Source organism: Phodopus roborovskii, unplaced genomic scaffold, assembly GCF_943737965.1.
Source record: "Phodopus roborovskii unplaced genomic scaffold, PHOROB, whole genome shotgun sequence".
Lineage (NCBI taxonomy): Eukaryota > Metazoa > Chordata > Mammalia > Rodentia > Cricetidae > Phodopus > Phodopus roborovskii.
In genome coordinates, this window is record NW_026126511.1 from 39,353,865 (window position 1) to 39,380,186 (window position 26,322).

General features: G+C 43.1%; 1 protein-coding gene across 1 annotated transcript in view; it reads left to right on the forward strand.

Annotated features, from left to right (window-relative positions):
• Lrch1 (leucine rich repeats and calponin homology domain containing 1) overlaps window positions 1–26,322 on the forward strand; it is a 178,178-nt gene that overhangs the window by 107,145 nt on the left and 44,711 nt on the right. Inside the window, exons 4-11 of the mRNA XM_051195379.1 lie at window positions 5,806–5,911; window positions 12,083–12,219; window positions 13,082–13,209; window positions 14,250–14,313; window positions 17,294–17,399; window positions 19,696–19,811; window positions 23,901–23,965; window positions 25,884–25,970. Of these exons, the coding sequence (XP_051051336.1) occupies window positions 5,806–5,911; window positions 12,083–12,219; window positions 13,082–13,209; window positions 14,250–14,313; window positions 17,294–17,399; window positions 19,696–19,811; window positions 23,901–23,965; window positions 25,884–25,970 (809 nt within the window). The remainder of the gene's footprint in view (window positions 1–5,805; window positions 5,912–12,082; window positions 12,220–13,081; window positions 13,210–14,249; window positions 14,314–17,293; window positions 17,400–19,695; window positions 19,812–23,900; window positions 23,966–25,883; window positions 25,971–26,322) is intronic.

The window sequence follows — 26,322 nt, forward strand, 5'->3', positions numbered from 1 at the left end:
CCTAATGTTCCTGCCTCCGAGGTAGGTGTGGCATTGTGTGGCAATGTGCCTGCTGTAATCATGTGTCCATTAGTGCTCTCTGGAGATGTCTTTGGCCTCTGTGGTTTCTGTGGAAACCCAGGAGTTGCTCAGGGCCCCTCTGTGGCTTGCATTTCTGCCTTTTATCAAGAACAGAGCATGAAGTATGTGTTTGTGGTATGCAGAGAGGTCTGGGGTGTAGTTTCACATTGGAGAGGCAAGGGTGTCAGGAGGTCACTTATCACATCAAAGGTTGCTTGGAAGGATTCAGGTTTAAGTTAATAGTCGGTATTTGTTTCTTTTTTCAAGTTCCGACCATAGGCATCGAGGGTTGTTTTATTACCAAAAAAACATTGATAATTACACTACCAATACCGCTCAGTGTTTTCATTATTTCTTGTGTAGTCGGTGGATTTTTCCAGTGTTGAGAGAAAATTGGAATTATTTAATGCTCATTTATTTACTTGTTTGTTTGCTTGGTGTGTGAAAGTTAGGAAACATAGGTGAGTGAGTGAGTGTTCTCCTTCCACCATTGGCTCCAGGTGTGTGGAATTGAACTCTAGTCGTCAGGCTTGGCAGCAGACACCTTTTAAAAGCGGATTGTGTGGTGCTTGTCTCTCCATGTGAGCACACAGAGACTAAGACACTTGTCTAAAGTTGCAGAGTGAAGCATACAAAGGACATCTCTACAGAAGGGCGTGGTTCCAATGGTTGGAGACTGCCGATAATTTGCCTCTCTCCCGATTACATAGAGACCTAATTTTCTCATAGACATTCTTCTGCTGGTATTATACCACTCCATTGAGTGGTTTAAATCATCTATAGATTCTAAATCATGAAGTTGGGTTAGCTAGTCCATGGAAAGCTCACATTTGAGTATTGATATTGTTATAATTAGATTCACTTCTCTAACAGGAAGAATTGAATCAGTAAGTATTTGTAACAGTTTATGATTCTTGGGTTGTACAATTGTGATGTTATAACATTGAACCTACAGTGATTTCACTAACAATCGGGTTAGTTATTCTGTAAGACATAGTGGCTTGGGGCTAATAGAAAATTCAGAAGGAATTAATTTGAATATTCTAGTAAGTAAATGAATGCGGAATTTACATTCTGATAATTTTCACTAATTGCAGTTAGGCATTGCTATTTGTTTAATTTATTTTTCAAAGTGTTGTCTTTTCAAAATAATCTTTAAATAGCCCCAACTAGGTCTTATTTCGGCTAAATTTGCACAGAAATATTCTAGAGAATGAGGCCATTCTAGAAATGTTTGTGCATTTTCGAGACCGAAACATCCCTAGACATGTAGACTATTATCTCTTTTTCCTACTCCTCCTCCTTCAGCTAATTAGATATAATTACCCATGGGTTTTATTTTTATGATGAAATTCATAACCTCTTTAAAATTTGGTTAGGTTTATTAGCTCCTGGGGAGCAGGACTTGCCCTGTTTTTACAAGATTGAATGTACAGTGGTGGACAGCTTGTCTCTCCCTTATGTAACAGATTTTCTTGGGAATTTTCTGCTTACTATTTTACTGGGAGGCATAACTAGTAGGAATCTAGAGTGTTATTAACATAGTTGACATATACCCTTTAAAATCTGAACAGGCTGCTGGCCTCTGTGCTTACACTTGTCTGCAGGTATCCTGTCTCTTAGGCAGAAGAGTTGGGTACCTTTGGGATGTAGTATTGTTTTGTGTAGCAACTAGGTGTTGTGTCTACCAGCATATGTTTAAATACACCCTGCAGGAGTTGGTTTTGTTTGTGAAGGCCTTGGTGTTAGGGGTTTATAATAATAGAAATGAATATTTTGCATTGGTGTGGTTTATCGAACAAATTTAAGATCAATTTTGTTATATGTGTATTTCTCCTATTGTTTAGATATTGTGTTTATACAGATCTTTTAAAAATGTAATGCATAATTAAATACAGATTATATATAGTCACCTATGATAGTCAAAACATAGTTATGTTAGTTATGTTTTCTAGATATATTTGAGATGAATAGATATTCTTCAAACCTTTCAAAGACCTACAGAATATGGCATTTAAAATGGTTTAGGGTTTTTCATGACAGCTAGACATAGTTGCTCCTTGCAACACCAATTACGTCTGAGAGGAAGATGGGCATCAAAGAAACACGTTATGGAGTTTGCTTTTAATATGGCAAGACTAGCCATTTGGACAAGAAACCTGTCTTGCCTGGACTATTTGACTGTCTGTTGTATAAACTGGGCATTCAGGGCCCACAGGAAAGTGACTGCTGAACTTGCAAAACAAAATGGATAGCTCAGAAGGGTTCCTGCTTCATGGAAGAGTCTGTCAGACAGTCTGCAGGACACAGAGAAAAATGACTGACAAACTGACAGTGCAGGCAGACAGTTTAAAATTTCCTGCTTCACTGAGGAGTCTGCCAGACACATTAGGCCTAAGGGCTAAAGATGGATGCCCCAACATTACATAAGAACTTCGGGTGACTGTCTAGGTAGTGAGATGTCTCTGTCAATTCTAGAATTTATATACTATCCTTCTGTGGTCTTTAATGGAGTTGAAAATAGATAGTTATGGTTATGGTTTTTCTTAGGATAAAAATGAATTGCATATAAGACTTTAGACTCAAAAGATAGGATAGATGATAAAATATTTTCTTTAAATCTTGCTAAATGTTAATGAACTAAATATTGTAATTATAGTTCTTGCTTAGTAACTTTTTTGTTATATATAATCTGACTATGTTAAAGTTAAAATCCTTCTCTTCTTTTAGACAGAAAAGAGGAGATGATGGGAGATGTCATTCTGTAGATATGTTTCTCTTATTGGTTGATTAGTAAAGCACTGTTTGGCCAATCAGGCAGGATGATGTGTGGGACTAGGAGACAAGGAGGATTCTAGGAAGTGTAGGCAGAAGAGAGTCATCATGTGATTCCTGGGAAGAGAGGATGTGAGTGAGGTATTCTCTGTTAAGAGAAATTCATGTAAAAATACATAGATTAGTAGTTATGGGTTAATAACTAAGACAGAGCTAGCCAGTAAGAAGCCCTAGTCATCTGCCAACAGTATTATAATTATTTTAAGTCTCTGAGTGTTTATTTGGGGCTGAGGCAGTTGTGGGACCACGCTGTTGGTAAAGAGTGCTCATAACAGGGGTTTGTGCTGGGAGGAGTCACCTGGTTTTAGGGGTCCAGCATACTTTGATGCTAACTAACTGGGAGCAGTTGACACAGGGCATGGTATATATAGTTCTCCCTAAGTATGGATCAAAGCTGAATTTGATCTCAGGATAAGGCATTCTGTGAGCATATTGCCTAAATTTAAAAAGAAAAAAAATGGTATTAGTTTTATCTTTGAAATATGTGGAAACTGTTGATTTCACACTGAGACAAATCTCCACAAGCAATGCAAAGCTTTTCCATGTACTTGCTTGTAAGACTTACAGAATCTTCATTTGTGGTTCAGTAAACATGAATCTTCTCCACAGATAGAAAATAATTCCCACACATCTTTCCCTACAACCCTTCCTCCACCTCTGATATCATCACTCCTGTGCCATACTTAATCTAGAGTCTGGAGTATAGTAATCCGGTGTGATGCCTGTCTCAGGCTTGCTTGGGTTCCATGCTTGTGCGGCTATTGTAAACCAGAGTGGACTGGGCCCATTGTTGATTCCTTACTTAGTTAAGGCATGGAAAGATCATGTTCTCACAGGAAGGAAGGGTTTGCTTTTGCCCACCACCTAATTCTGATTTTCCTTTCCTGTGGTCTTTTCATTTCTTCAGATGTACTGGTGGAGGTTTGTTGTTGTTGCTTTGTTACTTTGCTTTAAGACGAGAGTGTGTGCAAATTTTCTGGATCAGGAGAAGGGCAGCAGTTGAGGTGGTATCCTCAAAATGCTGTGACCCTGACCTCTCTTCCCTTACTTCCTCACTCAGTTGAAGACAGAAGGGTGCAGTGTGTCACCTACTCCGTGCACACCCTTTTCGTGGACCGAGGCCTTGTACTCTTACACCAGAGGTGATATTGTGTCCCTGTGAAGTAGTGTGTATTGAGAAGGCTTGTGACAAATGAGCATCAGCTGAGGGCTTGAGACACAGACACAAAGCAAGAATATGGGATCATTGACTGACACAGCCCTGGTCTCCCAGGGATTCTGGTTGTGGGGTTGAGGTAGTGAGGCAGGGATTGACTGGTTATGGATGCAGCCATCTGGTCTGAGGGAAAGTGAAATGGGTTTTTTGTAACGAGGCCCTGGTGACCTCCAGAGTGAAGGATGTTTTTCACATTCATAAGTAACACGGGCCATTTAATGACTAAACCTCACTGGGATAATCCAGAGCCTGAATTTGCCTTTGGTCCTGTTATAGCCAATGGGACCAGTATGGAATTTGAGTGATGTGTTAGAACATTCTGGGGTTCCCAGCTGCAAGGTAGAAGGAACCACAATGCTATGGGACTTCTACAGCAGAGGGTATTGGAAATTTCATCTCTGTCTTTTACTTGGCACTCTCCTGGGCACCCGGAAGATGGGGAGAATATGCATGGGTCCTCTCACCTAGAAACTTTCCCAGCTTTTCAGGAGAAGGCTAAGGGAGGAAGTGAATTATAGGTACACATTGTGTGTGTAGAAAAAGAAAGGGGGAGGGGAAAAATTTATTCCCGGGTGTTGTTCATAGCAGGAGAGGATCATGGGAATGGTCTCATAGAGAAAAGTTGAGGCTCGAGTTGAGGGTTATAGATGAGTAGGAGGCCAAGAGGACAACACCAGGGCTTGCATATCAGGTAATGGGGAACCCTTCATGAGTTTGGGGCTGTGAAACAGCATGGCCTACACCAAAACTCTCAACTGGTCACTGCTTGTCTTAAGTGTAGAATGCAAGAGAGACCATTCAGAGAATGGCCCTGGAGAAACTGACAGACCCCCCTCACAAGGGCTGGGTCTTGCTAAAGTTTAAGTTGATGAACAGCAGAATGAAATTTGCACTGGGGTAGTTCTGAGGGGATGGGCATGAGGGCTCCGGGGAGGAACAGAAGAAGCCAGCCAGATAATATCATGTGCAGGAGTCCTGAGAGATAGCATGGTTAGACTAAAGGAGGCTCTAGAATTGTAGAAGAAGACAAAACCCAGCAACTGACTGGAGTTGAAAGATGTGGGCAGATAATGAATTTGTATAGGGTAAGAAGAGCTGCGTCTTTCTTTTACATGGTCAATGACAAAAATCCTTGTACCTCACAGACTTGCTTCCCAAAATGTGTGTGCAGTGGTCCAGCCACAGTTTTCCACTGTGTGATAGGAAGTCCATTTAGGATAAATTACACAACCGGCTGTTCTGCTAATAGTTCTCTGTGTAAGAGCTTGGTGTGATGGGAGTCTGTATAGCTTTCCTCCTGAACAGTGCCTGGCAATTCCTTCCTAATGTCGACTGGCACAAAGCCTCATTATCTCCAGCTGTGAACATTAGCTAGCAATATTGCCTTGTAAGTTTGTGCTCGGGTATTGAAGAAGGTTCAAGCACCTTAAAAAATAAATAAATAAAGTGACAAAAACAGCTAGTGAACACCACTGACGTCTTTTCTCCCCTCAGAGGATATTGGAAACCAAACTCCTTTTCTTCATGGTTGAGCCCCACCAACTGGGGAGCTGGGGACCAGTGTAAAAGTATAATGTGGAGTTATACAAGTATTTAAGTTCTCAGAGGAGAATTCACACGAAATGCTCGGGGAAAGGGCATTTTATTACGCTGTCTGACGATCCCCCCCACCCCTAATTCTTCTCTTGCTACAGGATGTCAGCTGCAACGAGATCACAGCTTTGCCCCAGCAGATAGGCCAGCTGAAGTCTCTACGAGAACTGAACGTCCGAAGAAATTACCTTAAAGTTTTACCGCCAGGTAAGAAAGGGTGGTAGAGGAAGAGAAGGCGGGAGGGAGATATCACTCTTTGGGTTTACTTTGATGAGTGGTGGCGGGTCTGTGTGTGCGCACACACTGGCTGCTGTTAATACTGTGGATCTCACTGGCAGATATCAGAACAATGATGTTCAGGTTGCAGTTTGAATCAAGGCTACAGCAACACAACCATTAGTGGCTTTCCGGGGCTACTATGGAAAGGACCACAGAGAGGGTGGCTTAAGTGACATCGATGTGTCTCTTCACCATTCTGGAGGCTGGAAGTATGAGATGAAGGCATTGGCTGGGTTGTTCCTTCCAAGGCCTTTTCCTGTGGCTCACATAGGTCTCCTCCCCATGTCCTCAGAGCATCTCACCCTCTGTATTCTGATCTCTTTTTTTCTGTTACCCCGGAGGATTAAGGTCTATCTTAATGGCCTCAGAGTGACTTAATTGCCACTTCAGAGGTCTTGTCTGCAAATGCCATCAGATTTTTATATATTGGACTTAGGATTTCTATATCCGAATTTTGGGAATATGGGACAATCCATAACATGACAGAATGAATTCTTCTGGGGCAGGTGTGTGATGTTCCAGAGTTCTGGAGGGGACAAGCTTGGTCCTGCAGATCCTGGCTATCAGGGTCTCTAGCTTTGGGGAACACTGGTTGGGAACCCACAATGTCTGCACTCTATGTGTAGGGTGAGGGCTCTGCACTGGGGTCACTCTCATCAGGACCAGTGATGGCCTAAAGCGTTGGTATGAACACTTGGTTCCCCTGACCCTAGCACCTTCAGTCATTGTATCCCCTAGGCAGCCCTGCCATGGGCCCTTGCAGTAGTATGTCTTTCTTGTTCAGGGCATGTTTACTTAGAAGTTGTACGTGCTTAAGGGTATTAATGTGAGGATGGGGCTTAGTGTAGAAAGTTCTGTAAACATAGAAATAAGTTTGCTCACGGGCACGCAACAGAGAAACCAGTTATGAGTGTGGCAGAGTGCACCTTCAGCCCGAGCATAGAAGAGGTGTGGAGATAAATGGATCCCTGGAGCTCACTTGCCAAGCAGCCTGGCCAAATCAGGGGGCTGCAGGGGCAGTGGGAGACTGGCCTGGTTAGCATTAACTGTCAGCATGACATAACCCAGAATCACCTGCAAAGAGTCTCAGGTGTCTTTAGCAGGTTGGTTTGTAGCATTTATAGGAGGGGTTGTCTTGATTGTTAATTGATATAGGAGGGTTCTTCTCTTTGTGGGTGGTGCCGTCCCTATGCAGGTGGTCCTGGGCTGTGTAAGAAAGGCAGCTAAAGGCAGAGAGGAAAGCAACAAGCAGTGTTCCTCCATGGTTTCTGTTTCAGGTTTCTGCTTCAGTTCTTCCTCACCTCCCTTAACAGTGCCCCGTGTGCCCTGTAAGATCAAAGTCCTCTCCTCCCATAAATTGCTTTTCAAAGGAGTGTGTTATCAAGGCAGCCAAAGGGAGACTGGAGCATAGGATAGATCCCTGTCCTGTCTCAAATGTTAAAACAGATGAGAACAAAGGCGAGAGTAATAAAGACACCTGATGGCAAACTCTGCCTTGCATGTGTACATGCATGTACATGGACTCATGCATGTACATGGCACATCACACACACACACACACACACACACACACACACACACACAAGTTTCGTTTCTGTTTCTGTGATAAAATGCCCTGATAAAAGGCAACTCAAGGAAAAGCAATTGTTTTAGCTCGTAGTTTCAGGTTATAGTCCATCACGTGAGGAAATCCCATGGGAAGGGCTTGAAGAAGCTGCTCACACTGACAGTCAGTCCAGAGAGAGAAAGACTGCATTGTGCCTGCCTGCCTGCTTGCTTCTGCTGAGTTCACATCTCCACTCGTACAGAACTCAGGGACTCCCTCCTAGGGAATGGTGCTGCCCACAGTGGGCTGGATCTTCCCACGTTAACTGACTTAGGTCGTTATTTTGGGTTTTGTGTGTGCTGTTGTGACTGCATATATTAAGCCGCTCTGCTGTGTACCCACAAGTCATTGTTTGCTTGTAGTCATCACTGTCGCTGGTAATACCTTTTCTCACTCTCTCCTCCTCAGTGATCCCCAAACCATGGGAGGAGGGGGTAGATGATTTTGTTTCATTTGGGACCAAGTCTCTTACTCTCTTCACCTTGGCCATTTGCAAGTCATCTACTACTTCTCAGACGAGGGTTTGAGGGTTTAGAGATGCACTGATCTATGGGTGTAACAGTAAGATTTTTGGAGTTTAATACAGTGCCAACTTTTAGCAGAATAAGAATAGTAGATTCTACCCCAGCCATAGGTTCTTGGCCCTGTCTTTAATGGTGCTAGATATGGGTTTCATCTTGTAGGGTGAACTTAAATCCAATCAGAAGGTGGTTGGTTGTTTGTGTGATGTTTGAGCTACTATTGCACTAGTGGCCTTCTGGGCCAGGCCGGTCGTCATTGTAACTCCCAGGGTTTCAAGCTGGGTAAGATATCTAAGGTGCATTTTTCCTCTGGTATCAGGCACAGCGCTTTTAAGCGCTGTGAATGCTGGGTGTTAGGGATGATGCTTCCAGGTCAGCACCAGCTTGATTTCACTGTTCTTCAGCTCGAGTGTGTTGCTGAATTATAGGTTCCAAGGTAACTCCATCTTAACTCTTTTATGTATATGCATAGATTACATTTAGGAAGCTTCTACAGTAACAGATTTCTGTGTTTCTTTGTAAGTCATTTCAGTGCAGCTGGCATCCAGTTTTTTAGGTATTTATTAGTGTGGCATCTTGAAAGCTGCCTGGTTTTTGCCATCCCGTAACTGCTTTCTTGTTCAAGACATGAAACAGCTTCTGAAACAGTGCGCTAGATCTCTGTACAATGCACTGTGCTTGATGGTTGAGAGCTTGGGTCCCCCTCCCCATGCTGGCTCGCATTTGAAGAAGAATTAGAAACTCCTCCGTGTAGGAGTCATAGCCTTTTCTGAGATGAGCTCACAGAAGGAGATGTACTTTTCCCCTGGTTCCAGTGCAGTCTCATTTCGTTGAGCATATAAAACTATTTTCCTCTAATAATAACTACAAATAATAACTGCAAACAAAGTTTTAATTCGCAGCACATCTGCCCAGCTCAACCTTTCAGGCTTGTTATTAAGAAGCTCCTGTATATTTAAGCGCCTGTGATAATCGTTGTGGAAATGTCATTAATAATTGAACCCATTTCCAGAAGGGGAAACCAATTACATCACGGTGTGGCACAGGGAAAACACACCTGCAGAGTCTAGGCCTGCGTTTCTCCCATCACTTTCTCCCCTACCTTATGAACGCTCTCCCCGCCCCACTCCCCAAAAACTTGCTCTGCCTTTGAAAATTATGTCTTCTTAGCTTGGCTATTTTAGAATACACCCAAAGGCACAACGTCAGTTCTCTGGAACGTCCTTTCTGCCTCGGCCTAGAGAGCTCTGTTGACAAGAATGCTGATGTCACCAGTGACCTTCCATATTTACTTACATTTGTTCTCTTGGGGAATGTCTCCTCGTTTGTTTCCAGTTTAAGGAGGGAGAGCAGACATAGACGTTTGCAGTCCAGTTACCCCCAGCCAGTTTTGTGTGGTTTTACAACTGATGCAATGGGGAGGCCATGCTTGCTTCTTTTAGGACAGGGTGGCAGGGACTGTAGGAGTTAGGTACTCGTGGGCTGTCTTTGAAGGGAGAGAGAGAGGTGGCGTCCTCCTCCTCTTCACCCTTCTGCTTCTTCCTCTCCTCTTTCTCTTCTCCCCTCCTCTCCTTTCTCCTGCTTCTGCTGCTCTGTCCTTCCTCTTTTTTTCCTCATATTTCTCCTTTTCCTGTCCTCTCTTCCTTTTCTCCCTTCTCCTGCCCGCCTCCCTCTTCCTGTTTTCCTGCTTCTCCACTTCCTCCTTCTCCCCTCCTTGGCCTGCTTTCTTCCTTTACCTGTTCTAACTCATGACCTTTTCTGGATCAGCCTTGCAAGATTGTTATTACCTCCTATGCATGTCTGCTGTGAGACGGTAGAGTTCTTACCCCCTACACCACTGTGGGTTGGAATCCATGGACAAGGCGGTGGCCATTGGAAAAGCATCCTTACCTAGTCACCCGTGAGCTCTGACTCCCCTGATTACTCCTCTAGCCATGCTTCGTAGTCTTCATTTTAATTGGTCAACAATTGCTGGGAACACTTGCTACATATAGCTATTGTCTAAAAAGCCCCCCCCCTTTTTTTCTAGCAAAGGAATCATGGAAGCCATGTCCCGCAGAAAAATGTGTCCCATTCAATTTTGGCACTGGTGAGATAGCTACAGCTTAACTCTGAGGTCAGCCTGCCAGGAAGTCCCTATCCTCAGCTGATCTACAAACTGTAACATGAAGGGATCTTTATTAGCTAGTCAGTTTGCTTGAATTGGGTCAAGTTGACACAGGTCAGGGCATCTCTGGGAAGAGAAACTCAATTGAGAAAATGCCTTCATCTGATTAGCTTGTAGGCAAGTCTGTGGGTGCATTTACTGTGGGTATGACCACCCCTTGGCAGGTAGGTGGTCTTGGGTGCTATAAGAAAGCAGGCTGGACAAGCCTTGAGGAACAAGCCAGTAAGCAGCCTTTTCCCCCCATGGTGTCCATGTCAGCTCCTGCCTCCAGGTTCCTGCCCTGCCTTCCTTCATGATGGGCTGTAAAGTGTAAGCTGAAGTAAGCCTTTTCCTCACCACAGCTATTTGGTCATTGTGCTTATCACAGCCATAGAGACACCAAGGCAGAATTCTGCTTTTCCTTTCCTTTCACTCTAATGCTTCCAACGCCACAACCTAGCCCTGCCTGTAACTCCTGCTTGTGTCACATCAAAACAACCTTTAGGAGATGGCCTGAGACTCATGGCTGCCCCCACTGGGGATTTGAGCTGCTCAGGGCAATATGGACATATGGATTCCGTGGTATGTATTTTGAAATACAGTTCCCGAGTCTGCCCTGTAGAGCCTGCATGGACTTCAAGACCTAGAAGTTGGGTGTTCATCTTCCTTCTAGGATTCCGGTCTTATTACTCTGTTCTGGAAGACCAAGTAATGCACTGAGGTATGGAAGGTGGAAAACCCCTAACATTCCCAGGGCCTTGGCTTCTGAGAAGACGCAGCACTAGCCCCCAGGGAGTGGTGTTGGGGGAGCTAAAGTAATACTGAGAGGTTGATTGACAGCCTCAGCCATGTAGTGGGAGAGGAGGGATAGTTGAGTCTTCTTTTAGGCCACTGCCCTCTCCTTCAGCTCCCCTCCATATCTTGCTTATGGCTGTATTCCACTTTAGAGAGCCAGAAGTATTTGAAACCGCTGTATTTTAGCCCCTAACAGCTCCCATACCCAAAGTGCTGGTCATTGTTCTGATGTGACACCACTGTAGACACCACCCAGACAGCTCCAAGGTCTGCTGGCGTCATCCTAGGCTCTGGCTTGGCTCAGCCTCGCTTTGCTCTGCGGGGATTTCTCTGACTTTATTCCTAGCAGCTGCCAGTGTTGGCTGGAATGCTTGAAATTACTGTGCCACTGGGTGGGAACCTCAGGCTAAATGCAGCCTCTTCTTTGAGCTGCATTGTGGACGACTTCAGAGGCAGCAAAACAAAGCCCAGTCAGATTGGAATTATGGGACCTTTTGGAAAATCCTAAATTAGATAACACTAGGAAAACAAACACACACACATAAAATAAAACAAACAAGCAAACAAACAAACAAAAAAAAACTTCTGAGAAAATCAGGAACGTGTTTACTGAAACTCTTTCTGGCCCTGTGTCAACTAAGCGACAGTGAATAGATAAGGATTTTCTGTAGTGAGCATATCATCGTTCATTGTTGGCAAGTGCTTCAGGAAAATGGGCTGCAGCTAGAACAAACACGTTCTGTGTGACAGGGCTCGTGCAGTTCCTTTGCTGGAAGAAAGCTCGCTCTTGAGACTATATGAATGGCAAGTTTCCCTGTACGCTTTGTGATGTCAGAGCATCAGGGAAAGATTCCTCCACTCGGGGAAACACTTTATATGCACACCACGTATCCCTAGCATTAGCTCAGCGTTTTGCTAAACAGCTCATCTCCCGATAGGCTGAGAGTTAATTTTAGGGTGTGTAGCCACTTGATCCTCCTGTTTTATGAGAGTCCTCTTTTATTAATGTTTCCTTTTCCCTATTGTTTCAGAACTAGCTGATCTCCCCTTGGTAAAGTTTGACTTTTCCTGCAACAAAGTTCTGGTGATCCCCATCTGCTTCAGAGAGATGAAGCATCTACAAGTACTCCTCCTGGAGAACAATCCTCTGCAGTCCCCTCCGGCTCAGGTGAGAACTCGGCCAGGCCTGTGCAAAGCGTCACGGGGTGGGGGTGGGGTGACACTTGCCACAGAGCCCCTGCTCTGTGACTCTTTGCACACCCAAAGCTGTACCAGGCATGGTGAGATGCAGTCAGCAGCTCCCACAGTGAAACATTAAGTAAATCTGACTACCAAGTTGCCTCAGGGTGCATCACATCTGTGCCCACATCTGTGTTACTACTTTGAACAATCCAGGCTAGAATTATAGTTTTGATAATATACCACTCAGTCATACATTTGAAGCTTTTCGTAGGGTATTTGAGCTACTAAGGGAGTAATATGTTTCTTATTTGAACATTAGCAAGGTAAATGGAATTCACGCATCTTAAATATGATTGTTGATTTTTCTGAGGCAGGAATCAAACTCAAACATAAAACTGAGAAACTACCAAGTATATATGCTTCTACGTACAAATGAAATTTTACTATTTATTTTCTTTTCTCAATAGTGTGATGACTTATTAAATCTATGATTGTCTTTTCAACTCTTGATTGTTCTCTGTGGACTTGCAAATATGGGATTTTTTTGGTTACCTTTTGTAGCTGGACTATTACCAATATTTTCTGGTTTTTATAAATTTTATACTATCGTCATTTAAATATGTTTTTGTTCAAATTTAGTACTTTCAAAAGGTTAGGGATTTTTAAAGCATGATTTTGTGTTTGAAGTAGAATTTGGAGGGGACAGTTCTGAGAATTCTTGTGTGTTTAGTGTCCATTTTTACAGGGTTACTCACCATGACATTCTGAAGATTAAATGGTCAGGGACCTGGAACTTACATTCTGTTTTGTCATTGAGAACTAAATATGCATTACTGATTTCTCCGTAGATTTGCACAAAAGGCAAAGTGCACATATTTAAGTACCTGAGTATACAAGCATGCCAGATTAAGACGACTGACCCCCTCTACCTCCACGCCATGGAGAGGCCTCATTTACACCAGCATGTAGAAGACAGGTGAGTTAATGTCTTCCTTCCTGAAGGAAGCACACTGAGAATGTGCTTAGCCACAGCTGCCCAGGTAACTGGAAGCCGGAATCCTTATACTCATAACCAAGATCTGTAATGGATTCTTATGCTTACAGTTAGCATAGCTATATCAAATCTATTATTGTAAAACATTACATTTAGAAGAAAATAGTGTTACTAAGCTAGACATGGTGGCATACACCTGTAATCCCAGCATTTAGGAGATCGAGGCAAGAGGAGTCCTTGAGTTTTAGATCAGCCTGAGCTACGTGTATGTATAGTGAGATCTTGTCTCAAACCTGGTGTTCTTGATCTTAATGACTGTATCAAGCTGAAATGTTTGAGGAGCTACCGGTTATTTGTCATACCTGCACACTGTCAGTTTTTAAATGCAGTGTGGATAATTTTTTCCTGTTTCTTGTTTCATGTGAAAGTGTTAGAATCCTCTCAAGCACCCTTGGGCTATTTGTGCTGTAAGACAGGCCATGAGCATCCAGACATCAGGGTTGCCTCAGTGACACTAAAGAAAAGGTCCTCCTGGAGACTTTTCCAGAGCAGAGATCTTTTGCTCTGCTTTTTGCTGAACAGGGTGACTTGAAAGCTCATACCACCCTAATGGCATTTTCAAAATAATGCTTTAAGTATATATTGATTATTTTATATTTATATTACCAGGTATAAATAATCGTAGGTAAAGTTTTCAAAATGATTGAAAATGTTTTATTACCTATGAGATAAAAACAAATCTATATTTATATCTATATCTCAATAAAATAAAATTGGTACCTGTTTCAAAGAAATGAGTTGCCCTCAGAGGAAGAAGCCCAGAGTACAGAAAATTTATAATGTCCACAGTAGGTGTGTATAGTTCTCATTATGCCTTTGTTGTCTCATAATAATAATTACAATAATAGTAGTAAATGTTATATAATGAAGTCATTAGTTTACTAATCGGTGTATCTTGTTGTCAACTTTGTGATATTTAATTTTTTTTCCAAACAAATTCAATGATGATGACATCTACCCAGTAAGAAGGACTCTGATTCAGGAGTTGGAAGTGACAATGGAGATAAGCGGTTATCTGCCACCGAGGTAAATCTGGTGACTATGGTATTGTCCTTTTTTCTGGGTTCATCTGTCTATGTCCACTAAAGTCTCTCTATGGAAGGAGCCACTGGTGCGTTTGAATGATTTGGATTGACAGTTCAATCACATCTGTGACGCAGCTTGCAACCCCTAAGGGTTATGCAAACATTAGCTGCTGTCACTCTGCATAGCTTATTATTTTGGAAATAACTCAAAATAGAGTCCCTGGCTTTTTCTTTTCCCACTCGCACATTATCTAGGATAGTCTTCAGTACTAAGTAAATACTATGAAAGGGCTAAGTCCTGTACAAGTATGAAGCACTTTATAAACATTCCTGTCTTTAACAGTACTTTAGAGAAGCATGCTTATGCATATTCAGAAGTGTTAAGGAATCAAGTGTACACTATGTTTGAGTAGCTTATTCACAGAAATGTTTGTAACTAGCCATTGTGTTTTAGAATGGTTAAGTTAATGTCTGAGTTCAGAAGAATGCATCTGTGCCACACCACTGTGGAGATTAGGATGCAATGTGCAGGGGCCAATTCTTTTCCTCCTTTGTGTGGGTTCCAGGGATGGAATTCAGGCTGGTTCTCAGACTCCTCACCAAGCACCTTTACCTGCTAAGCCATCTCGCTGACAGTTTTTAAAACATTATTTGCATTTCTGGCACTTTAGCTGGGTTCTGTTCAGAAACTTAAATTTATTTGTAAACTCAGCCAAATCAGTCTGGCATGATTGTGCACACCATTCACGTCTTTTGCTTGTTTGTTTTTTGAGACAGGGTTTTTCTGTGTCGCCCTAACTGTCCTGGAGCTCACTCTGTAGACAAGGCTGGAGTTCAATTCCCAGAGCCCCTGGAAAAGCCAGGCCCAGGAGCGTAAGCCAGCAATCCCACTGTGAGGAAGAGAGAGACGAGGGGCCCTGGAGCTGTAGGCCAGCCAGCCCAGCGAAATCAGTGGGCTCCAGGTTCAGTGAGGGGAGCCTGTGTCAAGGAGAGTATGGAGAGTGAGGAAGGGAGATTGTCAGCATTGACCTCTGACCTCCAGATGCTACACACATAGAAGTGTGCATGTGCGACGTGCGCATGCGCGCGCGCGTGCGCGCATGCGCGCGCGCGCACACACACACACACACACACTCTCTCTCTCTCTCTCTCTCTCTCTCTCTCTCTCAAAATTCCTCAGCATTTTTCTGATGAAGAATATTTTTAAAAAACATTTTGAGGAAGAGTTAGTAGGAAGAAAACGGCATCCAGTGTCAATGTAAGAAAATGACCCACACGAAGCCACATTGACAGTTGGCTGTGGTTCCAGGGTGGGGTGGGCATGCTCAACAAATTGCTGTCTATGTTGCAGTCTGTTTAACCTCTTGGACTTCATGAAAACTCATAAGGCCCCTCAAATGGACCATTGTTGCAGAAACTACCCACCCTGGACTCATTTTCCATGAAATTAAACAAGCTCTCCTTTATCTCTCTTCTAAGAGTAATTAAGTTCATTAATTAAACATCACACAAAGAACTTCATTATCCTTCTCCACTTGCAAGTAGGATGCTAGTAGCATTTTAAAGAGAGCCCAAGGATTCCTCCCCCTTTAATTAAATGCATGTCTTTGGGTTTCTGCTAACTCTAAGGGTAGGAGGTGGATGGAGGGAAAGGGGACTGCAGGAATGATTATAATTCAGTAGAATAAAATGAATAAGCCTTTCGTTTGCTTTTCTCGTCTCACATGCTAGCCTCATTGTCTAAGCACACCTCTAAAATACTTTTTTTTTTTTTTTTTTTTTTTTTTTTTTAGACTGGTAAGGTTTTGAATTCTACTGCATGGTGTGTTAGTTGTAAATGTTTTGGCCACCATTACTCCCCACTTAACCTCATTGTTGGGGTCAGTGGTCACACCTGTACCTTTTCTCTGATGTTTGTCATTGTCTGATTGATTTAACATTGGTCATGAAAACAGTAAGTGCATATTTCTTCAAGATAACTAAGCAAGAACTTATAGGGATCTGCGAATCTTTGTTTGCTGAGTGAAATCCATGCTTGCCTTCTGCCCGTTTCTAAACAGTGCATCTGTCCAAGAGTCTTGAAGAAAGCTGTAAACCTCGAGGAACCAGCCACACACCTGAGTGTGCTCTGGGGAGGTCCTGCTCCTCGTGGCTTGGGAGGCTTGTCACATGTGACAGAACCACAGATTTTTTTTTTTCTTTTTCTTTTTTTTTTTTTTTTTGTTTTTTGTTTTCAAGACAGGGTTTCTCTGCCATGGAACTAGCTCTGTAGACCAGGCTGGCCTCAAACTCACAAAGATCTACCTGCCTTTGCCTTCTGAGTGCTGGCATTAAAACCATGCACCACCAATGCCTGGCTGAACCACAGATTTTATAAAGGAGACATCAGAGACAATCAACTTCTGTTACTTCATAATACCTTTGCTCAGAAAGTCCACAGAACACCGCTCCTTATATATAATACCTAACAGACCTGTCATCTGCCCAGTGCTGCTTCTGTGAAACCACAGTGTAGTTTTGTCAGATCTCAGATGCCTGTCTTGGTGAGAGTATGACTTAGGGCCAGTGTGATCGTTTTGTCTACAAACATTCCTATTATGTTGGGTCCTTTAGTGCCTGTGGCTGTAAGTTCAGAATGGGAGGAACCCGAGGAGATTTCAGGCCTGCCTGTAGAGGTGTGTATGCAGGGTTAGCATTATACATCTGTGCTCATAGCCAGCTCCCATTCATAAAGTGGAGTTTACCAGCTGTCCTGAAAGTTTCACTCATATGCCCACTGTGTGTATGTCCTGGTGAGCAGCCACTCTCCTGAGTTCAGATATCATCATCAGGTTGCTGTTTCTGAATCTGTATAGGTAGACTTTTCTCTCTGCTGTCTTTTACTTAATATGCTGTTTGTGAAGGTCAGGATGCTACAGAGTCCCTTTTATCTGCCTTGACAAGACTGCTTCCTTGAATGACATGATTCCCTGTCTTTTTAGCCCTCCGATGAGGACACAGTTAGCCTCAATGTTCCCATGTCAAACATCATGGAGGAAGACCAGACCATCAAGGAGGATGCATGTCATCATCTGAGCCCAGCCAAAGGTCTGAGAGAGATGTGTGTGGAGAGCGCTTGCTTTGTAGGTTTGGATACAGGGCTTACAGCACCACTTACAGATGCCGAGATGATATGTTTACTCTTCATAGTGCACATACTGTGAGACAGCTGTCATGTTCACAGGGACGGATTTCATTTCAAGTCCCAAACTCTACATAGCTCTTCTATCTATTTTACAGCTGGGGAGGTCAAGGCTCAGACAGTTTTAATGGTTTACCTATGGTTTCACAAGCCAGCTCTGCTCCTTACAGTTAATAGTAGAGCCCTCATCCTGAAGATTATAGGGGAATCTTTAAATTCATTTTTGAAAAGAAAATATTGATATGCTAGCTGCTGCCATAAAATCTCCAAATCTCAGTGACGGTCCAAACAGAAGTTGGTGGCTGGCAGACAATTGCCCTCCAAGCATTGATTTGCAAACCAATGCTCCATTCATCACCTTTAGCATGGACTCCCAGTATCTCCACATCCATGTGTGTTAAGCTAGAGGGGCAGAACATGGAGGTTCTTGGGGATGGGAAGTTGTAGGCCTGGCCTAGAAGTGTTCATCGTTTATAAGACATACTTCTTTGCATGGTTTCATCTAATACACTTGAGGGTGGGAAATGCATTTGAGGTATGGGCTCGGGAATCTGTTGACCTGTAACCAAGTCAGTTGTTCTCGTCATTCCCTGTTAGACAGTTGGGTTAGGTGACCTCCAAGCTTCTTTGTAGCTCATGTTCTTTGACTCTTTGGTAATCATCAAGTGATCACTAAACACTGTAGCTTGAATGTCTTCTTAGTCCTTAGTAAGAGCCATACTGTCATAGGTAATTGTGGCAGTATTTTGATGGCTCTTGTTTGTACAATGGCTTTAAAAGAAAATATTGAAATTTACCATTCATGATTTGTGATAGAGAATGGAGAATGTTGTACGAGAAGAGTAGAACTGTTGTTCAGTGCTGGGAATGGAAGCCGAATCTGGGTCCTCCGTAAGAGCAAACCATTCTTAACTCCTGAGCCGTGTCTCCAGTCCCTACAGCATTCTTAATGATTGGAGAGATAATTTAAAGCCACTTAAACATTTCCATGTTTTCTTTCCCTTCTTCCATTTAGGACACATACATTTCATTGTGTTTGTTTGAAGAAAGTCTTCCTACATAGCCTAGGCTGGCCTGGAACTCTCTTCCTGCCCCAGCCTCTCCAGTGCTACGTTGTAGATGAGCAACACCTGAGTCTTAGATTTAGATCATTATTTACTTATTTTTAACATTTAATGATTTATCTATTCTTATTATATATGCATCGGTGTTTTGCCTGCTTATTTGTCTGTGTGAGGGTGTCATATCCCCTAGAATGGAGTTACAGTTGAGAGCTGGTATGTGGGTGCTGGGAATTGAACCTGAGTCCTCTGAGCCATCTCTCTAGCACCGTAGATTAAGATTTTAAATTTAGAACTTGAGGGTAGTATTAAATATAGAGCCTATGATAGAAACCATACATGACCTGAAAGTATAACTGAATACTTGCATACAAATATAACTGCTGCTGTATTCATTCACATAAATCTTACAACAATATGCACTATAGGGGGCCATGTTTGAGACAGATATTTGAAGTAATTAATCTGTTCCTAGTAAGCTTCCCCCCCCCCAGACCCCTTTAAAGGATGCCTGCTTTCTCCTGTTTAGTCTTCTGTCCGAAGAGTCTTCTGTGCCGTCCCTTCCTCTATACTGAGCCTGCTGGGACAGATGGATTCTACCTCAGCATGCTCTTGCTTCTGGAGGGCCTTTCTTGGGGGGTAATTTCTATTGGGATAGGCTGTGGGGCTCATTAGTCGTGTCCCACATTTTCTTAACATTTTTGGTTAAGGGCAGAAGTCATGTAATTCCTCAAATGTACATGTAGGGACATATCTGTGTCATGATGCTTCCCATGGAACAGCTGGTCAGTGCATTCTGTTGAACATAGAATTTGTAATAACTAGCCACATTCTGCTGAGAGCATAAAAACCCTTTTGCAATTGTCTTGGTTCTTTAAAAACATAAGGAGATATTTCATTCCTGGGGAGCTAAGCCGTAAAGCAGCCTTAACTTCTGATGTTCAGTTTAAGGTCCTGTTTATTTTTTATTTCTTTTTCTCTCATGTTTAATTTTCACCTTACATTCTACTGGGAAGAATTAAGTGTGGGTTATTCCTGGACGTGAGGGAGGGGTTACACACAGTCCTCTGTGTGTTTAAGCACCTGCGCTTCATGCTTCTGTCACTAAGAAGTCACACCTTTCTCTGTGTTTTCCTGACAGGAGAGTTTCAGCCAAAGCCATCCCTTTTGGGTGGCAACAACAGCTCAGGACAAGAAAGAGACCAGTTTGCTGATGGAGCAGATGCTCTCCACCCGGGATTTATGAACTATATTAAGGCAAGATTTTGCGGCTCAACTCATTTTCCTCTGCTTGGCCCCTTAGAATTCAGGTTGAAAGATTTCAGTTCTCCTTTCCAGTCCAGCTTACGTCTGTTCCCGACGCCTCCAGCATGCCTTCTCAAAGCTCAGGTTGTCTGAGTCTGTCATTGGGAACTTGCCACAGTCATGCTTGTCTCTGGACCCTCTGTCTCTCTATCTCTGTGTCTCTCTGTCTCTGTCCCTCCCTCCCTCTGTCTCTGTCTCTCTCTCTCTATTTTCTAACTCAGGAATTGCTGAGCTCCTTCTTCCTCATCGAGCCTCACAAGTTGGCAGGTTAACCAGAATGACCATGCTCACTTGTCAAAAGCTCGAAATCATTTCATTTTCCACAGCATGCTTTACGTGAATACTTACTTCTTAGCTTGAGAGCCCAGGCTGAGCACCCTTTAACCAACATCCTTAGAACTAGAAATGTCCTGAATTTCTGGGCTCTTCAGGTTGTGGAATGTTCACATAGACATTACAGAATGAGAATCCATAATCCAAATACCTGAAATGCTCCAAGTAGAAACTCAAAAGTTTATATGACTCCTGTATGGATGACAGGGGACAACTTTGGAGGGATTAGTTCTCTCCTTCCACTATGTGGATCCCAGGAATTGAACTCAGACCATCATGCTTAGTGACAGGCACCTTGACCCAATGAGCCATCATGCCAGCCCCTCATCCGTGTTTCCTGATGATCAGTTTGATGCTTTGACCCAGCCTAATCAATATTCTTGGCATTGTCCAGGAGGAAGACAAGCTGAACTTTATTTATACTGTTTAAGATTCTAGTGGGCCATAGCCTTCTTCATAGCCTTGAGGAGGAAATAATTTATTTGACAATTCCATAATTAACCCTACTTAGTTTGTGCAATGTGACATTCCAAAACCAGTGATTCTCAACCTTCCTAATACTGCAACCCTTTAACACAGTTTCTTATGTTGTGGTGACCCCCAACCATAAAATTATTTTTTGTTGTTACTTCATAACTGTAATTTTGCTACTGTTATGAATTGTAGGGTAAATAGCTGTGTTTTCTGATGGTTTCAGGTGACCCCTGTGAAAGCATCTTTTGACCCCAAGGAGCCCCAATCCACAGGTTGAGAACCATAGGCATACAGCAGGGTAAAACATAAAACAGTCCATACAGTTTCCTAGCTCTTCAGCTTCAGAGCTTATAGTCATCCTCTGTCTGCATCCACATTGCTTTAGCTGAGCTCATCAGGTCTCACTGTGATAGTCACAGGCACCACTCCAGCTCCTCCTCAGCAAACACCACCCCCCTGTGTGTGTGGTGTGTGCACGTGTGTATGTGTGCACATAACATGCACACACACATTTTATACTCTCCCACCAGTGATTTTCTAGAGCACAAATCTGATTGCATTACTCTTAGGTTTCTCCCACAAGGTTCTCCCACATTTGACCCCTGTCTGTCAGCTCATGGGATAGTGAGAGTCTTGAGAACATGGGAAAATGGTTTTGTCTTCATTTCCTCAAGTTTCCCTTAGGGTGAGACTCTAAAGATAGAAAGAACACTTGACTGTGTGTTGGAAGATTCAAACTCCAATTCAAGTTCTGATGGAAATAAAAGCAAGTGAAGCATATTGTCCCCTGGATTCAGAGTTCCAGGATGTCAAGGGCCCTGGAAATGGCTGCTGTAGAGGGTGGGTCCTGCAGACAGAAACTCAAGGTGTAAGCGTATGTTAGCCATGACTTCTATTTTGTAGACTTATACCTAAGGACCAATGAGCATGCAATTCTGCCCAGCACATTGACCATTGAAAGCTCTGTATTTTATATTCCAGAAATGGCATCTTGCGCCTTTGTTATTCTGGTCAGTTTTTATCATTTGTAATAGTGTATGAAACCACTGCATTTTAAATTATCCAATACTGAGCCAGTCTGCTTAGAGAAAATACCAGCTTAGGTTTCTGAGAGCCGTTGGCTGCATTCTTGTCAGTCAGTACAAAGCTTTGTTTTGTCTCTGTTTCTTTTTAGAGACACCTGGCTCAGTGTCATCAGGCCTTAATGGCGGAGAGAGGTTCTGAGAAATATGTTGTTATTGAATGTTATCACTGTGCCCTTGCTAGCTCAGATGGCTGCAATGTCATTAGCAACATAACCTTACGTATGAGTGCCTGTTACTGGTTTTTTTTTCATACTGAATTTACTATCACTGATCACTGTCCTGCATACGATGCCTTTTCTTAATGAGGTACTTGGTAGCTGTCTTAGAACCATTAGGCAGCATCTTAGCATTATATATGGGACCCATATTGAACTGTGAAAATCATTTTTTTTAAAGGCACAAAAACATGAAAGTGTGCACTGAGTGGACCAACGGCAATGACTGTTCAGTTTACACTATGGGAATTAGAGCCAGATGGCAGAGAGCGCTCCTCATCCTGCCTTACCTGGGGCCCTGCATGTGCTTAGTCCTGTTGTTATCAATCACTGTGTGTGTGTGTGTGTGTGTGTGTGTCTGTCTGTCTGTCTGTCTGTCTGTCTGTCTGTCTGTCTGTCTGTCTCTGTGTTACTCAGAAGTACCCCGAGCACTGCTTTGGTGACTACAGGTGAATTTTTGTTGAGTGAGCCAGTTCTTGAATGCTGACTGATTTGCCAAAAAGAAAAGAAAAACTCAGCAAGCTAGCTAATGTCAGCCTGTTCTGTGTCCTGAAGGAAAAACTACATGCTTTGGCGACTTTTCATTTTAGAGCTGAAAATTAGCAGGAAGCAGTGTGTTCACCAGTTGAACCCTGGAAGAACTAGGACTGGTTTCTGTGGGAGTGACATCTGGAAGTCTCTCTTTACGGATTTCACTGTCGTTTGCAGAATGACGCACGCTTAGTTTATATGTTGATTGTTTAACTGCAAAAAGTGTAGCCAGTGCAGTAAAGTGTGCCTTTGGAACTTCGGGGGAAGTCTGGTCCTAAAGGCACACCAGAGCCGGCGATGATGATGTGCCTCTACATGCTACAGCCTGGTACTCTTTTCCTAATAGGGAAGTGTACCCACTCCAGGGTGGCTCCCTGCCAGTGTTGGCCCAGCAGGGACATTTTCCTTGTCTGAGGAGACAGTGGAAGTAACACATGGAAGGCTCACAGTGGACACAGCTTTCCCAGGGTGCACTCACACTGAGGCATCTCTGGAGAGCTCTGGTGTGGGGGAGGCTGAGGGAAACCGAGGCTGAGGGACCTCTGAATTTGTTCACACGAGACAATTGGATTCAGTGTAGCGTCTTCTTCCATTGTTAAATACTAGTAAGTTGAATTAAAGAAGGAACTCGGGTAAACTTTATGGTTTTTAAAATCTTTAACTTTCTAAGGGTTTTTTTCCGTGTGTGTGTGTGTGTGTGTGTGTGTGTGTGTGTGTGTCTGTGTTTTATTTTGAGTCAGGGTTTCTCTGTGTAACAGCTCTGGCTATCCAGGACCTCAACCTTCCTCTGCCTCTCTGAGCTCTGGGATGTACCACCAGCTAATTTTCTAACTTTTAATTGTGGTGTAAAATACACATAAAAATAAAATCTTTGACCTATAAAAATTTTGGAGGCAAGGTCTTAGTATGTAGCTCAGGCTGACCTTGAACTCATGATCCTTCTGCCTTATTTTCCAAATGCTGAGGTGCAAGTATACACTACCACTACCCCACCGTAATAGAGTCTCTTAGCCACAGTTCAGTGCCACAGTGCAGTCTGTGTTAAGTGCATACATACTGTTACAGTAGTATTCTGTTACCTCCAAAACCCTTTGGAACTGAGATTATATATCTATCAAATCTGTCCCATTCTGCCTTTTCCGTCTGCTGCTTTTCTTTTCTCTCAGTGAATCTGACTACTGTGAGTACCTCACATGGGTAAATCGTGAAGGGTGTGTATTTGTGCTCTTTCATTTTTGAGTTTTTCTGTGTGTAGTGTAAAGAATATTCCATTGTATATCCATAGCATAGCAACAGTACCTGCTTTGCTTTCACCTTTTGGCTCTTGTGAATTGCACGGACATGGATGTGGGCTGGCACCAGTTCTAACTCTTCATTATCCATCCCGTGTGTTCTGTCCGTAGGACCAGACGGAATGTGAAGAGCTATTGCGGATAGAAGAGGATGCTCACTGGCATATGGAGGGACTGTGAGTGCCAGGGCCGGGGAAGGCTCACCACCCCTCTTCAGGCACATTGGCAGTCATGTCATGATAGGCTTGGATCCACTTTTCCTTGGGCAAGCCTAGAATCTTCCCAGGCATACTGACAAGCTGTCAGCTCTCCTGTGACTCTTGTTACAGTACTGGGCCCTAGCCTGTCTTTTTATTTGTGTTCTTATAAGGGAATAACACATAAACTAGGTGACATGGAAGTTTATTTAGCTTGCAGTTAGTAGAGGCTCAGAAGTCCAAGATCAAGAGGTTATGTCTACCGAGAAGCTGTCTCATGGGAAGAGAGAGTGTGAGGTAGAACTGAGCTCCTCTAGATGCCATCTCCTGTGATAATGGCACCCATTGTACCCTTCAGGGACCCTAGATGCCCTCATGAAGTTGCCATGCCTAACACTGCTGCCTTTGGCATTGAGTTTTCTACACATGAAGTTTGGAAGGTACATTCAGATCATTGCCCAGATACTTCTTTGTTGGCCTTGAGTTTTATCTGACTCAATGTTGTCAAAATAATAATAATAATAATAATAATAATAATAATGGTGAGAATGTCCTATACTCTCTTTGCATTTTGTTTGAAGAAGCCAGTAGCTAGAAAGGATGTCAGGAGAGCCAGTCCCTTCATCCAGGATCTTCTGGTTCAAATCTTTGAAAAGCTTTTCTCCATTGCCCTGGTTGCTAATCTCATCACTGCCATAACTAGCATATGTTAAGTTCGCCATGCCTGGCACTGTTTTATTTCATAGGCCAAAGCTCAGTTCATCCTTTTAGCAGTCCTGTAAGCTCTGTTACCCGCCATATTGTAGATGAAATTGGGGCACAGACTGATGATGATCTTGTCTCCAAGGCTTCAGAAAGCTAACATTTGACCCTGAGGAATCTCTTTCTTCTATTGCTGCATATAAAGATTTATTTGGCGAGATCCCCAGGGGAGCAGATAAGTGTATCACCAGAAAATGAACCTCTTTCAAGAAGTTGGCTTGGTACCTCTAGCGTAAGATGTTCAGTTCATAGGCTTTTTGCTCCCTATGGTCTGGGATATATATGGGCCTCGACCTTCCACTGTACTTTGTAGGGATTGTGTTTTTGCCTTAAAAAGGACTGGTGCAATTGTTAAGAATGTCCTCTACCAGTAGGAATTCATAGGAATTCATTGACCTACGTTGTGTGGCAAGAACAGCCAGCTGTGATCAAATTTCTCTCGCTGGGAAGTCCCTCTCTGTCTCTCTGTCACTCTGTCCTACCAGCTCCTTGTTGTATACACTTCTGAGAGGCAAAGAGCCTGACTTAACTGTAGCAGCATACTACCACAAGGAAAGAGAACTGAAACCAGAGAAATCCTTGGAAAACCATTTTCAGTTTCACACCTTTTCTCAGCCCTGGCTATAAAGTCAGGGTCATCTGTGTAGGTGCCCAGAAGGCCTCTTTATATGAGGTAGCTTAGATGCACTGGGCCTGGGTTGTTTCTTAAGCTCCACAATTGATTTCCCTGCATTAAATAATCAGGATCGGAGCCACTCTCCCACACTGAGCCCCTCGCACCAGGAACATGATAATGTCCAGCCATTCTGTGGAGGCAGAGTTGGAAGCCTCAGAACCAACACAGCTCCACTCAGAGAGGCCCTTCCAAGAAATCTTAGAGAACTCTCGAAAGTGTGGAGCCCCACTAACCCTGTCCCTGTCTGCCTGGTTATGAGAGCAGGTGGGGGCCTGGGAGTCTAGAGTTGAACTGGGTTTTTTCCTGCCCAGGGACTTCTTATCTCCATAGGACCCAACCTGCAGGGTACAGTATTGAGCTCGTCAAAAATCATTTTTAAGAGGTTGGTGGGGTTTTGCCAGGAGGCGCTTAAGATGTTTTGGTAGTTATTCTGCACTCATGCTTGGTTTTGTGTTACAGACTAGGGTCATCCAAAGATCAGGACTTGGATCTAGCGATGATGGAGCGGCTGAGAGAAGCAGAAGGTTTGCTTCAGGATTCCAATGGGTATGCACATCTATTCCTGGCCTGGGTCGTGTGCGCAAGTGAAGCCTACTGAATTACTGAGGATATGACTTCACTCTAAAACATTTATGCCCAATTTGGGCTTGATGTGAGCATTAACAAAGTGAAGTCATTTAATTGCCTGTTCTCCAAGATCCAAAAGTAGGAGAGTCAGATTTTTTGGGGCAATTGAGATAAGTTTCTACCTTCTCAATCTTTAATGATTGGTTCTTACCTCTCCTGACATTCATATGGGATTCTTGGAATAATTTACAGAAAATGGAACTATGATAGAAGTACAAAAACATAGGCAAATTTTACTAAAAATGGAAATTTAAAACTTCTGTGTATTCTT